This window comes from Haliotis rubra, unplaced genomic scaffold, assembly GCF_003918875.1.
Source record: "Haliotis rubra isolate DU_JTF1 unplaced genomic scaffold, ASM391887v1 Scf492, whole genome shotgun sequence".
NCBI lineage: Eukaryota > Metazoa > Mollusca > Gastropoda > Lepetellida > Haliotidae > Haliotis > Haliotis rubra.
Genome location: NW_025767182.1, coordinates 516,414 through 533,224, shown reverse-complemented (window position 1 = coordinate 533,224; position 16,811 = coordinate 516,414). Strand labels below are relative to the sequence as shown.

The 16,811-nt window shown below is 42.6% G+C and overlaps 1 protein-coding gene across 1 annotated transcript in view; it reads right to left on the bottom strand.

Moving 5' to 3' along the window:
- LOC124291476 (anoctamin-7-like) overlaps window positions 1-16,811 on the bottom strand; it is a 129,015-nt gene that overhangs the window by 11,951 nt on the left and 100,253 nt on the right. The window contains 9 exon segments of the mRNA XM_046728462.1: window positions 816-1,011; window positions 4,202-4,339; window positions 6,543-6,625; window positions 7,322-7,488; window positions 9,094-9,184; window positions 10,435-10,600; window positions 12,508-12,585; window positions 12,587-12,677; window positions 16,265-16,401. Coding sequence (XP_046584418.1) covers window positions 816-1,011; window positions 4,202-4,339; window positions 6,543-6,625; window positions 7,322-7,488; window positions 9,094-9,184; window positions 10,435-10,600; window positions 12,508-12,585; window positions 12,587-12,677; window positions 16,265-16,401 — 1,147 coding nt within the window.

Sequence of the window (16,811 nt, the reverse complement as noted above, 5' to 3'; positions counted from 1 at the left end):
AATATCACAGTGGGGGACACCTGAAATGGGATTCACACTTTGAACCCATGTGGGAATCAATCCAAATCCCACGTGAGCGCATTGAACAGCTAGCTTATCCCACCTCAACAAATATGTCTGGAAACATACCAAATTTTGTTACAGTAGGACTGACTGACTGACTGACTGAGTTTGGTTTTACGCTGCTTTTAGCAATATTCCAGCAACATCACGGCGGGGGACACCAGAAATGGGCTTCACACAATGTACCCATGTGGGGATTCGAACCCAGGTTTTCGGCGTGACGAGCCAACGCTTTAACCACTAGGCTACCCCACCGCCCCCGTTACAGTAGGAACAAAAAAGGCAGACTAAAGGCCTCGAGGAGGTTCTTCAAAATAGCTGGTGTCACAGATAAGATCCATTAGAACACAGTGGTGTGCATCAGTGCTGAACTTACAGTGTCTGGGGTCACAGTCTTTATAAAGAGAATAAATGAAAATTCAGAGAAATCTGGAGTATGATCAAAGTGTAAAGACTAAATAGAGGTCAAAACGTATCATATTGCTAAGAGGAAATACTACACAATTGGATATATGTGGTGAATTATGTTGAACTGCATTTGTTATTAGAGCCAAAATACTATCATCAGTTTGTATTCACATTGATGGTGTCCCCCTCCATGATATTGCTGGAATTTTGCTAAAAGCAGTGTAAAACCATACTCACTCACTCACTCACATTCACATTCACCTTGTCTTCACTAGATGTAGTCAGTAACCAATCAAAAACAAGTACCTTTGTGAAGGTCAGATATCATTTCTCTATTGTCTTACCCCACTGAGTGAGCTTTAAAGCCAGTTTTTCGTACACCCTGCCGAGCGCCATAATCAGCAGCAAGTTGACTACAGCAGCAGACAAGCTGGCAATCATGGAGGCCTTGGACCGGAGCGCCTTGTTCTCAAACAGCGGGATGCTGACAAGCACCCGGTACATGATCACAGCAATGATGAACACAATAACCAGGACCATCTGCAACACAAGCACGTGGGTGTAGTTTACTGCAACACCAGCACCATCTGCAACACAAGCACGTGGATGTAGTTTACTGCTACACCAGCACCATCTGCAACACAAGCACGTGGATGTAGTTTACTGCTACACCAGCACCATCTGCAACACAAGCACGTGGATGTAGTTTACTGCTACACCAGCACCATCTGCAACACAAGCACGTGGATGTAGTTTACTGCTACACCAGCACCATCTGCAACACAAGCACGTGGATGTAGTTTACTGCTACACCAGCACCATCTGCAACACAAGCACGTGGATGTAGTTTACTGCAACACAAGCACGTGGATGTAGTTTACTGCAACACAAGCGCGTGGATGTAGTTTACTGCTACACCAGCACCATCTGCAACACAAGCACGTGGATGTAGTTTACTGCAACACAAGCACGTGGATGTAGTTTACTGCAACACAAGCACGTAGATGTAGTTTACTGCAACACCAGCACCATCTGCAACACAAGCACGTAGATGTAGTTTACTGCTACACCAGCACCATCTGCAACACAAGCACGTAGATGTAGTTTACTGCTACACCAGCACGTGGATGTAGTTTACTGCAGCACAAACTGCGTGGATGTAGTTTACTGCAACACAAGCACGCGTAGATGTAGTTTACGCAACATCACCATCCTGCAACACAAGCAAACGCATGGATGTAGTTTACTGCAACACAAACGCGTGGATGTAGTTTACTGCTACACCAGCACCATCTGCAACACAAGCACGTGGATGTAGTTTACTGCAACACAAGCACGTGGATGTAGTTTACTGCAACACAAGCACGTAGATGTAGTTTACTGCTACACCAGCACCATCTGCAACACAAGCACGTAGATGTAGTTTACTGCTACACCAGCACGTGGATGTAGTTTACTGCAACACAAGCACGTGGATGTAGTTTACTGCAACACAAGCACGTAGATGTAGTTTACTGCAACACAAGCACATGGATGTAGTTTACTGCAACACAAGCACGTGGATGTAGTTTACTGCAACACAAGCACGTGGATGTAGTTTACTGCAACACAAGCACGTGGATGTAGTTTACTGCAACACCAGCACAAACTGCAACACAAGCAGCATATAGTGGAAAAGTTTATCAGAATGTTAAGTGATGTAGTTTACTGCAACACAAGCACATGGATGTAGTTTACTGCAACACAAGCACGTGGATGTAGTTTACTGCAACACAAGCACGTGGATGTAGTTTACTGCAACACAAGCACGTGGATGTAGTTTACTGCAACACAAGCACGTGGATGTAGTTTACTGCAACACAAGCACGTGGATGTAGTTTACTGCAACACAAGCACGTGGATGTAGTTTACTGCTATTGAACCCCCGCAACCCATGCTTGTCATAAAAGGCGACTTACAGGATCGGATGGTCAGACTCGTTGACACATGTCATCGTATCCCAATTGCGTAGAACGATGCTCATGCTGTTGATCACTGGATTGTCTGGTCTAGACTAGAATATTTACAGACCGCCGCCACATTGCTGGAATATTGCTGAGTGCGGCGTTAAACAACAAACCAACCAACCAATCAGATGAGATAGTCGCAAGGAAACGATTATATAAATATTCAAAGGTGTCACGTGAGCAGTTGAAAGGGTAGTAATGCAAAAGAATGTTGTCCAACGTGAATAGCTTCATGATGCTTGCACTAATTCCATTGTGGATCACTTTATAGACGAATTGAGTTTGTTGTCAAGAGATAGAGTGGAAACGAGTGTTGATATTTTCTGAACGGTGGGATTTCAGGTTTACTTTTCACATGGAGGCATATGTTTGGGGGCCTGGGCCTCGTTACACAAAGTGATCGTAGCACTAAGATGATCGTAACTCCCATGCTTTAACATAGATTTACAGTGATCATAGCACTAAGATGATCATAACTCCCATGCTTTAACATAGACTTACAGTGATCGTAGCACTAAGATGATCGTAACTCCCATGCTTTAACATAGATTTACAGCGATCGTAGCACTAAGATGATCATAACTCCCATGCTTTAACATAGATTTACAGTGATCATAGCACTAAGATGATCGTAACTCCCATGCTTTAACATAGACTTACAAGACATGTCATGCTAGCACTAAGATGATCGTAACTCCCATGCTTTAACATAGATTTACAGCGATCGTAGCACTAAGATGATCATAACTCCCATGCTTTAACATAGATTTACAGCGATCATAGCACTAAGATGATCGTAACTCCCATGCTTTAACATAGATTTACAGTTATCGTAGCACTAAGATGATCGTAACTCCCATACTTTAACATTGACTTACAGTGATCATAGCACTGAGATGATCGTAACTCCCATGCTTTAACATAGACTTACAGTGATCGTAGCACTAAGATGATCGTAACTCCCATGCTTTAACATAGACTTACAGTGATCGTAGCACTAAGATGATCGTAACTCCCATACTTTAACATAGACTTACAGTGATCGTAGCACTAAGATGATCGTAACTCCCATGCTTTTACATAGATTTACAGTTATCGTAGCACTAAGATGATCGTAACTCCCATACTTTAACATTGACTTACAGTGATCATAGCACTGAGATGATCGTAACTCCCATGCTTTAACATAGACTTACAGTGATCGTAGCACTAAGATGATTGTAACTCCCATACTTTAACATAGACTTACAGTGATCGTAGCACTAAAAAGATCGTAACTCCCATGCTTTAACATAGACTTACGACTGTTGTAGCATTACTATCACTTTGAGGAACAGGGCCCTGGAGTATTCATCAGTGTAATGGCAGCATCAGACTGACTGAACCCTGTAACTTACACACAAGGGGATGTGTGCACCAGGACAATGTCAGAACATTGTCAACATGATTTTCAAAGGGGTAGTCTAGAATGGAAGCTGCCAGATGGGAAGTAGTGCCATTGTGATTAGGACAATTGTTTTTTGATTGGCTAATATTATCTTGTTATTATTCATTTCACTGGTCAGTCAAAGATCACAAACTTCACCCTGATCTTATCTGTAATGGGATATCCTAAGATCTGAGGTTAGCAGTAGAGAGACCTAATATCTGACTTTGAATGAGATTACTTCAATACAATAAATGTTTTATTAGGTATATGAGCCCTTTTACATAATGTGACTCACCATTATAACAATGACCGCCATGCCAGAAAGTATCCTGGGTATCCGGTCCTTAGGGTTAAAGTAGGGCTCCTTCACTCCAGTGATGGGGTTCTCCTTAAACTCAGGGGCCTTGGCAGCATACTCAGGTCGGGGGCGCTCCTGAGGCACAGAGTAGGGAATACAGCTCCAACAAATATACATTGTCCTCCCCAATAGCCATGCCCACCCTTTCTTTCCAAGTTCCCCTTTCTATATTACAAAGACCTACCCCTTCCTTCAACACATGCACCTACCCCTTTCTCACTGTTATTCAGATCTACCTTTTTCTGCTACATATCTACTCGTGCCCCTTTCTACAATACCAAGAACTATACTTTTTTTTCAATATCAAGACCTACCCCTTCTTCAATGCCAAGACCTACCCCTTCTTCAATGCCAAGACCTACCCTTTCTTCAATGCCAACACATACCCCTCCTTCAGTGTCAAGATCTACCCCTGTCTACAATACCATGACCTACCCCTTCTACAACACCAAAACCTACCCCTATCTACAATACCAATACCTACCCCTTCTACAATACCAACACCTACCCCTATCTACAATACCAATACCTACCCCTTCTACAATACCAACACCTACCCCTATCTACAATACCAATACCTACCCCTTCTACAATACCAAGACCTACCCCTTCTACAAAACCAAGACCTACCCCTTCTACAACACCAAGACCTACCCCTATCTACAATACCAATACCTACCCCTTCTACAATACCAAGACCTACCCCTTCTACAATACCAATACCTACCCCTTCTACAATACTAAGACCTACCCCTGTCTACAATACCATGACATACCCCTTCTACAACACCAAAACCTACCCCTTCTACAATACCAATACCTACCCCTTCTACAATACCAACACCTACCCCTATCTACAATACCAATACCTACCCCTTCTACAATACCAACACCTACCCCTATCTACAATACCAATACCTACCCCTTCTACAATACCAAGACCTACCCCTTCTACAAAACCAAGACCTACCCCTTCTACAACACCAAGACCTACCCCTATCTACAATACCAATACCTACCCCTTCTACAATACCAAGACCTACCCCTATCTACAATACCAATACCTACCCCTTCTACAATACCAAGACCTCCCCTTCTACAATACCAAGACCTACCCCTTCTACAACACCAAGACCTACCCCTATCTACAATACCAATACCTACCCCTTCTACAACACCAAGACCTACCCCTATCTACAATACCAATACCTACCCCTTCTACAATACCAAGACCTACCCCTTCTACAATACCAATACCTACCCCTTCTACAACACCAAGACCTACCCCTATCTACAATACCAATACCTACTACATTATCTACAATACCAAGACCTACCCCTATCTACAATGCCATGACCTACCCCTTCTACAACACCAAGACCTACCCTATCTACAATACCAATACCTACCCCTTCTACAATACCAAGACCCCACCCCTTCTACAATACCAATACCCTACCCTATCTACAATGACCAATGCCTGCCCCCTTCTACAACACCAAGACCTACCCTATCTACAATACCAATACCTACCCCTTCTACAATACCAAGACCTACCCCTTCTACAATACCAATATCTACCCCTTCTACAATACCAACACCTACCCCTATCTACAATACGAAGACCTACCCCTTTTACAATACCAAGACCTACCCCTATCTACAATACCAAGACCTACCCCTTTTACAATACCAAGACCTACCCCTTCTACAATACCAAGACCTACCCCTTTTACAATACCAAGACCTATCCCTTTTATTTTACAAAGACCTACCCCTTCTACAATACCAAGACCTACACCTTCTACAATACCAAGACCTACCCCTTTTTACAATACCAAGACCTACCCCTTCTACAATACCAAGACCTACCCCTTTTACAATACCAATACCTATCCCTTTTACTTTACCAAGACCTACCCCTTTTACAATACCAAGACCTACCCCTTCTACAATACCAAGACCTACACCTTCTACAATACCAAGACCTACCCCTTTTACAATACCAAGACCTACCCCTTCTACAATACCAAGACCTATCCCTTTTACTTTACCAAGACCTACCCCTTCTACAATATCAAGACCTACCCCTTCTTCAATACCAAGACCTACCCCTTCTACAATACCAAGACCTACCCCTTCTACAATACCAAGACCTACACCTTCAATACCAACAACTACACCTTATTCAATACTAAGACCTACCTCTTCTACAATACCAAGACCTACCCCTTTTACAATGCCAAGACCTACCCCTTCTACAATACCAAGACCTACCCCTTCCTCCTCAAAGTCCGTCACGTCCCAGTGGTGAGCCAAGCTGGCATTCTTTCTCTTCCAATACTCTAGAAATGTGACAGCTGGGGAAAAAGATCAATTAACAATCATTCAACCAGAAGCAAGGTCCTGGTGTCATGTCACAGCAGACAGATATTCATCAAACACATATTGAAACAACTGGACCTTGTCAAATTGGTAATCAGCTGGCATGACGTACAACCAGATAAAGGCATGAAATTACTGAATGACAGACATTGTCGTACATTATAGGACTTGATTGATGTCACCAGTCTGTTTTTCAACAAATATCTAAAATACCTGTGTCAGTTCCACTCAGATGTTATAGTATGTAAACAGTACTGAGTAAGTCTGTAGGAATTAAACTGCTTTTAATAATATTTTAGCAATATCTGGGGACACCAGAAAAGTCCATCACTCCTTGTTCATATGCATGGAAGCAAGACCTTTGGGGTGACGAACATATATAAACCACTACCCCACGCCCAACTATCTGACTGACTGACTGAGTATGGTTTTACGCTGCTTTTAGCAATATTCCAGCAACATCACGGCGGGGACACAACTTCACACATTGTGCCCATGTTGATTCGAACCGGTCTTCGCATTTAACCATTAGGCTATCCCACCGCCCCCCCAAAATATCTGAGAGTCTACTGGAGCTTTCTGTTGTATCAGTGAGTTAAGATTTCCTAAATATCGTGTATTTCTGTTGTATCAAGTTATCCATGTTGTCCAGCAGTATTACAGCATCTTACCCCAGAAGGAGACGAAGACAGCGTAGAAGACGGTCCCCGGATGATCAAAAAGGTAGGCTATCTTCACAAAGAGGCAGACGTCAGACAGGTACCAGTACTCACAGCCGATGTCCTCGTCACACAGCGGACACATCTTGTACTTCTCCCCACTCGTACATACCTCCACACTGGAACAGTCAGTGAGTGAGTGAGTCGGGTTTTATGCCGCTTTTAGCAATATTCCAGAATTATCACCAGAAATGGGCTTCACATTGTGCCCATGTGGGGTATCAAACCCAGGCCTTCGGCAGGACAAGTAAATGCTTTAATCACTAGGCGACCCCACTGCCTACACTGGAACATCAACACAGCATTAGCACCTTGCTGATGACAGGAGAATACTGGCACTGGGGAGGGAACATATAGGACAGGGCAGGTGAACAATAGTATCGGATAATGAAACAGCAGTACTGGTGAACAGGGACATTAGCTTGGGGCTGGGGCACACTAGCACTAGCCAAAGGAACATTACCACAATAAAAGGAACAAGAGAATTAACAGGGGACCATCAGCATGGGACAGAGGAGACCATTACAAGGGCCAGGGAGGTGACAATTTAAATGGGGCAGGGACGGTAACATTAGCATGGGATACGGAGGGGACCAAGCACGGGGCATCAATATGTATCTTGAGTGGAAAAATAGTACAGGGCCAGACAACCCAGTGATTGACGTCATAAGCATGAATCCACATAACTGAATTATGAAACAAGCAATTGAAAAAGTCACTCAGTCTGACCACCCAATTTCGAAAGTTGGTCTCTTGCACAGGCTGCCCTTGAGCTATCCTGGGCACTCACACAGGGACAAATACAGGGAGTCTGCACAGGAGGCCGACAAAAGGCAGCCACACAGGGACAAACACAGGGAGTCTGCACAGGGCATCCCCACAGGGCTCCTACACAAGGCATCAACACAGGGAGTCTGCACAGGGCATCCCCACAGGGTTCCTACACAGGGCACCAACACAGGGAGTCTGCACAGGGCATGCCCACAGGGTTCCTACACAGGGAGTCTGCACAGGGCATGCCCACAGGGTTCCTACACAGGGAGTCTGCACAGGGCATGCCCACAGGGTTCCTACACAGGGAGTCTGCACAGGGCATGCCCACAGGGTTCCTACACAGGGAGTCTGCACAGGGCATCCCCACAGGGTTCCTACACAGGGAGTCTGCACAGGGCATGCCCACAGGGTTCCTACACAGGGAGTCTGCACAGGGCATGCCCACAGGGTTCCTACACAGGGAGTCTGTACAGGGCATGCCCACAGGGTTCCTACACAGGGAGTCTGCACAGGGCATGCCCACAGGGTTCCTACACAGGGAGTCTGCACAGGGCATGCCCACAGGGTTCCTACACAGAGAGTCTGCACAGGGCATGCCCACAGGGTTCCTACACAGGGAGTCTGCACAGGGCATGCCCACAGGGTTCCTACACAGGGAGTCTGCACAGGGCATGCCCACAGGGTTCCTACACAGGGAGTCTGCACAGGGCATGCCCACAGGGTTCCTACACAGGGAGTCTGCACAGGGCATCCCCACAGGGGTCCTACACAGGGCACCAACACAGGGAGTCAACACAGGGAGTCTGCATAGGGCACCTACACAAGGCACAATCTCATGGAACATAAAGTTCATTTAAGAAATCACGTTCCTGCTACTTGCTCATAGGTCATAATAGTTAGATGCTCTTTTCAAGCCTCACATATCTCTCTGAACACTCCTTGAAACTTACGCCGGTATGTTGGCGTTCATGGTTATGCAGCCATAGAGGAAGACTATCACACCAACAATGGAGGCCGGGAGCAGCCAGGCTGTGTAGAAACCTGTAACAAACACACAAACACTGTAAGACTTTACAGGAACACAACAGAACATGAGAACTAGTGCTCCTTCCAGAGCCGGGCATCTTTGTCAATATTGATGCACAAGTTATCTAAGGTGGTGGTGGTGGTGGAATTGGGTTTAACGTCGTGCTTGAGAATATTTCGCTCATATGACGACGTGCATGCGAGTGTATGTGTATGTGCGGCTGCTTGTACTAGCCCACACTGAAGCTGGTTTTATAGTGCTACCCCACTGTGATACCATGCCGAAGTGAAGCATGAATACCCCACTCAGACACATTATACCGACTCTGAGCCGACCAGTCCTTGTTGTACCCATTAATGCCGAGCGCCAGGCAGGGACCAACAAGTACCATATTTTAACGTCTTTTGGTATGACGCAGTCGGGGATCGAACCCGCGACCTTTCGCACGATCTAACCACTACACCACGGAGGCGGTCAGTTATCTAAGGAATGTTTTGTACCGTACCTCAACATGCAATATTTCATGATGTTTGGAATGTGTCTGTGTTCTTCTGTTGCTGTATTGTATATGGCAATGATCAGTGTAAAACATTATGAAGCAAGCTCCATCGCTCTGTGTGACATCTTTATAACATTCTCATGACATAGCACAAGCAAAGAAATGCTGCTGTTAGGAGCTTTGTTATTTGATTGGCTCCTGTCATTCTATAAGCGATGTTTCAATTGTCTTACACCTGCAAGGGCAAAGCCTTCTGTTGGCTTGTTTTATGCCTGTAAATAAGCTCTAGTATCTGACCAATTCATAACCACTTTTTACCTCTGACACCAACCAAACAAACTAAAGCTCTCATCCTCAAACATCCTAGAGTAGTTTTACACACGCCAAGGCATATCTTTCAGAGGAAGCAAAACCACAAGACTTCCATTTTTGTGGAAGCCGTGGTGGCTGAGCGGTCTTGGCGTCTGACTTTGAATCCCGAATGGGACTCAACCCAAAAAAGTACTAGAATCTGTACTTTACTAAGAAAGTGTAATCCCCAATATAACATATGTTACAAAAGTTTTTTATCTATTGACTTCTCATCTATTATCTGTCACTTATCTATTTACCTTCTCATGACATGTGCCAAAAAAGAAGTTAATTTGAAAGTCAAAGACCTTTGAAAACTATACATAACAAAATCACCAGCTGTAGTCAAAATCTGACAAAGCCACCATGGTGCTGCAAAATTTGCACTAGTGGATTACTTAAAATATAACCCACCCAGCCAGGCGAAGTATATGCCGATCTTCTCCCCAAAGTATTCTCGGATGTGGTCAAGTGGCTGGTACTTGAACCACACACCCCACCGCGCCCAGTACCGGGACAGCACCTGTCTCTGGTTTAACTCCTCTGGGGCAACATAGTGCTTCGGTTTCTCCCATGGACCCTGCAGGGAAACATACACATAGGGAATAAACAGATGGGGAATATAGGTGTGGGGAATATAGGCATGGGGAATATAGGCGTGGGGAATATAGGTGTGGGGAATATAGGCGTGGGGAATATAGGCGTGGGGAATATAGGTGTGGGAAATATAGGAGTGGGGAATATAGGCGTGGGAAATATAGGTGTGGGGAATATAGGTGTGGGGAATATAGGAGTGGGGAATATAGGCATGGGAAATATAGGAATGGGGAATATAGGCATGAAAAAAACATAGGTGTGGGAAATATGGACATGGGGTTATAGGTATGGGGAATATAGTCATGGGGAATATAGGTGTGGGGAATATAGGAGTGGGGAATATAGGCATGGGAAACATAGGTGTGGGAAATATGGACATGGGGTTATAGGTATGGGGAATATAGTCATGGGGAATATAGACATGGGGAATATAGGTGTGGGGAATATAGACATGGGGAATATAGGTGTGGGGAATATAGACATGGGGAATATAGGTGTGGGGAATATAGACATGGGGAATATAGGTGTGGGGAATATAGACATGGGGAATATAGGTGTGGGGAATATAGACATGGGGAATATAGGTGTGGGGAATATAGTCATGGGGAATATAGGTGTGGGGAATATAGACATGGGGAATATAGGTGTGGGGAATATAGACATGGGGAATATAGGTGTGGAGAATATAGGCATGGGGAATATGGACACAGGAATATAGGTGTGGGGAATACAGGCATGGAGAATATAGACATATTCTTCATGGAATTGGATCGGGTAATGTAGAGTGAGTGAGTGAGTTACCCTTTACGCTGCACTCTGCAATATTCCAGCTATATGGCGGCATTCTGTAAATAATTGAGTCTGGACCAGACAATCCAGTGATCAACATCATGAGCATCGATCTACACAATTGGGAAATGATGACATGTCAACCAAGTCAGCGACCACCCAATCCCGATCTGACCACCCAATTCCGTTAGTCGCCTTTTACGACAAGCATGGGTTACTGAAGACCAGTTCTAACTTGGATCTTCATGGGTCAGGTAATGTAGACAGTGACATGGCTGGGATATGACTGTAAGCAACAAAATCTGTTCCTGTTAAACTGTTAGTGACAAAAAATGTAAAACATATTCTTTGGTCTCCTAAAAAATCATTTCTTCAAAAGGCAAGCAGGAAGCTCCGAAATAAATGTATTTTGACTCTCTCTCTCTCTCCCATATTTAGTGTGGGGTTTTTTGACAAAGAAAAAACTTGCATGTTCTGAGTGCTGACTGAAATAATATTGCTTCTAAATATGATGCTTCCACGGCATATTTAATGATTGGTAATGAGGCAATCAGGGTTGAGAATATGGAACATCCTGAAAAATACTGACTTGGCAATTTACATTTAAAGACAACATTTTGTGAAGACATTTATATTTGCATGCTGTAATCATCCACGTTTGTGATTGATAAGTTGGAAGGTTCACTCAATAGATCACTTCAAGTTGTTCAAGTTTCTCCATTTTCAAAAAAGTCACAAACTGCCTTTTTAATGACTTAAAATAGACAAAGGCATTTACTGAATATGCTGAAGTTTATGACTGACTGACTGAGTTTTGGTTTTACGCCGCTTTTAGCAATATTCCAGCAACATCACAGCGGGGGACACCAGAAATGGGCTTCACACATTGTACCCATGTGGGGATTCGAACCCGGGTCCTCAGCATGACGAGCCAACGCTTTAACCACTAGGCTACCCCACCGCCCCTGAAGTTTATGAGGATACATCCCTATGCCATCATGTTATGTCCACAACAAAAGATTAACTCTTGCAAATCCCTCGATCTGTATGAGGCTAAAATCCCTTTCCAAACAGCAAATGTCATTTGTGACGTTCACTCACATCATGTAGGGGAAATGCGGCTACAAATGTTTCTTCCTCTATCATTCTCTCCACCCCTATCTCAGCCTTCTTCTTTTTTTCCGTATGTGGCGGTGGACAGGATTTCCCACACCATCTGACTCCGCTGAGTGGATGAAAAGAACTGGTCCTTATTTTCATGGCCAAGGAACCTGCAACAACCAAGTCATTCTGTAAGAACTAATTAAAAGATAAGCGTACTGTGAGTTCAATGTTGAGTTACATGGACATGAACACACACAATGCCACTTAGAAACTGGTCAAATATAACACGTTACATTTGGGATTATACTTTCTCAGTCAAGTACAGATTCTAGTACTTTATGAGCTGAGTTGAGGCCCATCTGGGATTTGAACCCACACTCAGAGTCAGGCAGTTTATCACCAGCACACAAAGCGAGCGATCTAACCCACTCAGCCACCTTACCTTCCCTTAAGTAGGTTATTTTCTTTCCCCCTTCACAGCTTACTAATGCTCTAGCCCCAAATACCACAAGTCTAGAATCTCAGGAGTTCAGGAATCTCCACACTCAGAGGGGCTGCTTTTCAATTGCAAATGGAGTTGTTTTTATTTTCAAAATAATTCAGTTTCGAAGTTTAATGCTGCCAAAAACAAATGTAAAGTGGACTAAATATTATCTTTGCTCTCTGATATGATAACCTTAATATCTGCAACATAATTTCGATTTGCATACATCAGAAAAAAAATCTTCTGAAGTAAATAGATGTCTGCATCTGTACTTACTCTATGAAAACACAGGGGCGGTAGCGTAGTGGCTAAAGTGTGTGCTTGTCACACCGAAGACCCGGGTTCGATTCCCCACATAGTTACAATGTGTCAAGCCTATTTCTCGTGTCCCCCGCCATGATATTGCTGGAATATTACTAAAAGCTGCGAATAACTAAACACACTCACTCACTTACTGACTATGAAAACACAATATAATCTATGCTGATAGTCTCGGTATCCCCCTTGATGGTTGAAATGTGTACACTATGAAGAAATTACTATCATTGTCCCTAAGCATTCAGACAAAACCTATCAATCAACAGTCCTGTGGGGTCCCAGAGCAAAACATCCTCTTTGAGTCAGACAGCCATGTGTAATCCGTGTATTCGGATGCTGAGATAAGGGAGAAAACTCTGGTAAAGACTTACTTTACTTTCTGGCAACGCCTGATCAGAGATCATAAAGTAATATTTTATAGTCTCTGCTCTGAAGCAACACAGTTAAATTAGCTGGGATTTTATTACCAAGCATGTATCTGTTTTGAAACTGCATGGTGATATTGCCAATGCTTAAAGAAAAAATGAAACCTAATTTTGTTACAAGCATTTAGAGTTTTGATATAAAAATTTAACAAAAAAATAGTTTAGAACTATTCAGGATCAATATCAAAATTCATAACATGCATGCTGAATAAAGATAAATGATATAAAAAACTAAGGCCTGTCTTCAGGAAAACAGCATATTTTCTCAGTTTGCTACATAAGGGTATAAACCACAAAACAGCCTCTCACACCTTCATCTGTAATGTACTAAATAACTTTCACCTATTGAAAAGATATAAGTCCAATTACATTGTCAATATACATGTATATTCATTATGTCTCCCACACAGAATTATTTTTTTTCTTCATCATGGTAATTATCTACTGTATTGCAATGTTAACCACAAACTAGAGTAATTTGAAAGCTCCAAATGACTTGTATTGTAGTTCTATTGATGGCTGTTTGGACCATTCTTGGTGACACCTGTTGTCAATAATGTCTCAAGTCATGTCTGAAATAGACGTGACATAGACGTGCAATATACATGTATTGTATGCCTGGGTATAACTGATCATATTTCCCTCTAGGAGCAGGACATTGCAAGCAATAACTGCCATCTGTTTCGTGTTGTTGTAATCATGTAATATTGACATCTTGCAGAAACTGGGAAAAATTATTTAAATAGAGTTTCATGGATTGTCCAATTTCTCAGATGTTTGATCAATAATATTTTTTTAAATGTGACAAAGAAGAGCTATTACCTTGTTTCATCAAGGTAATAAATACTTTCAGCTTAATACAGCTTGGTGTTAGATGAGAATTATATATACAATTATGTATTCCACTATTCCGCTGACAGGGCTGACTGTGTACATGCATTCTTCCACTCCTTCATACCCTTGCTCTAACCCTTTCTGGCGCTCGGCATTAATGGGTACAACAAGGACTGGTCGGCTCGGAGTCAGTATAATGTGTCTGAGTGGGGTATTCATGCTTCACTGCGGCATGGTATCTCAGTGGGCAAGCACTATAAAACCAGCTGAAGTCTGGGCTAGTAAAAGCAGCTGCACCTACACATACACCCATGCACGTCGTCATATGAGCGAAATATTCTCCAGCGTGACGTTAAACCAAATTTCACCTCACCTCTAACCCTTTCAAACTTTTTTCAAAATCCTTGACTTCAGGTGACATTGGGCAGGGACCTATATGTAGGACTGTAACGATGCATCGAACTATCGATTGATTGCAATTGTTGAGTCTCCGATAGCAATTAATTGATGGTAGAAAAGAAAAACTATCGATGCATCGATAGTATGCGTGACTATCAATAGTTTAGTAATTGACTTCCGTTGATAAATGCGCAGCGCACACTACAGGAAGTACCAGATTCGTTCACTTTGATTTAGAGTTATCCACCCCTTTACCTCTTTAACTATCTTGATCTGGATTTCAAGTTTCTTGTCAATTATTAAAAGAGACTGAAACTACTTCAGCTTGTTTTTATTTCATATAAACTATACATTCATTTGGGAAATGACTTCAAGTGAGACTATTCAAAGAGAAAAAAACTATTGCACTAGTATTGCAATAGTTGGTTGCAATAGACTATCGCTATCACAATGGTATGTTGCAACAGACTATCACTATAGTTGTTTCACCCTCAATAGTTACCCCTACCTATAGTCCGTTTCACTCAAAAGCGAACCGATGAATTGCAATCTAACTCGAAAACTAATAAACATAAAATACTCAATGAAACGCTGATCATAATCGAAACATCATACCAACTCTGTGATTTATTTGCAGAATTTTTGTCCCAAAAATAAAAAAGCTGTTTAACAAACTATCATTAAAATATTGACACAGTTCACTATTTGTTACGAGGGAGGAGTGCAGAGAAAAGGACAGCCAGGTGTTCGAGAAGCACGGTCACAGACAAAGTTATTTATTCATTAACCTGTGCTGTGCCGCCTCCATCCTTTCTCGAACACCTGGCTGTCCCTTTCTCTGCACTCCTCCCTCGTAACAAATAGTGAACTGTGTCAATAATATTGTCACATCACGTCATTCATGGCCTACCAGTCTTTTACAATTAAATAAAGAAATAATAATTGTTTCAAACACAAGTATCGATGTTATGAATCCATAGACACATGAACTACTGCACAGATGGGGCACCTGAAAACAGTGCTGATAACATGTAAACATCCAGTGTGATCCACAGAGCAAACAAGCGTTTTATGTTATGAGTCTAAATAAAAGGAGCGGTCAAATTTTTAAATTACTGCCTTTCATCCAAATATTGTAAATTAAAAGGAAATTAAAAAATCAAAATGCATTCATCTTGTAGACACACTTAAGTTCCAAAGGGCACCTCTTGATGAGTGCCCCGAGGCACACACAAAACTAAATCATATCTATCCCTGTCAATTAGATATTTTAAAGATGTCATCTGCTGCCTACTTATCGAGCTTGGATCGCTTGAACTGACACGTGTAGTAGTCGAGGGGTCTGTTGGGGACGTCCTGGCTCATCATATTAGGGATGTGGAGAGCTCGCAGTATCTTCTCCGACCAGTTGTTGCTGGGATTCGGATGGGCCTGAAACATGGACAGTGAGACCTGCTGTAACTTGTGTCCTTCAGAAACTTTCCTTGGTAGAAGCATAGAAACTTTCTACTGTTATCATCTGAAACAAAACTTTTGTAGGTAGACTACTGGTGTAAACTGGTTTCTTTTCTTAACATATCATACTAATTAATAGAGTGTGGGTACGGAATGCCAGATATTTCTACATATATAAACTGCTGGACAGAAATATACGTACAGCTATGTGTTGATGATTTATACATTATATTGACATGTACATAAATAAGTCAAACTAGGGGCTAAAAAACTACAGCCATTACGGTCTGATCATTTCCATCAGTATATTAAGTTTCCATGTGGATATTTAAGATTTACATAATTAAATTTCCATTCCCATTAGTATATTAAAAAATTCCATCACA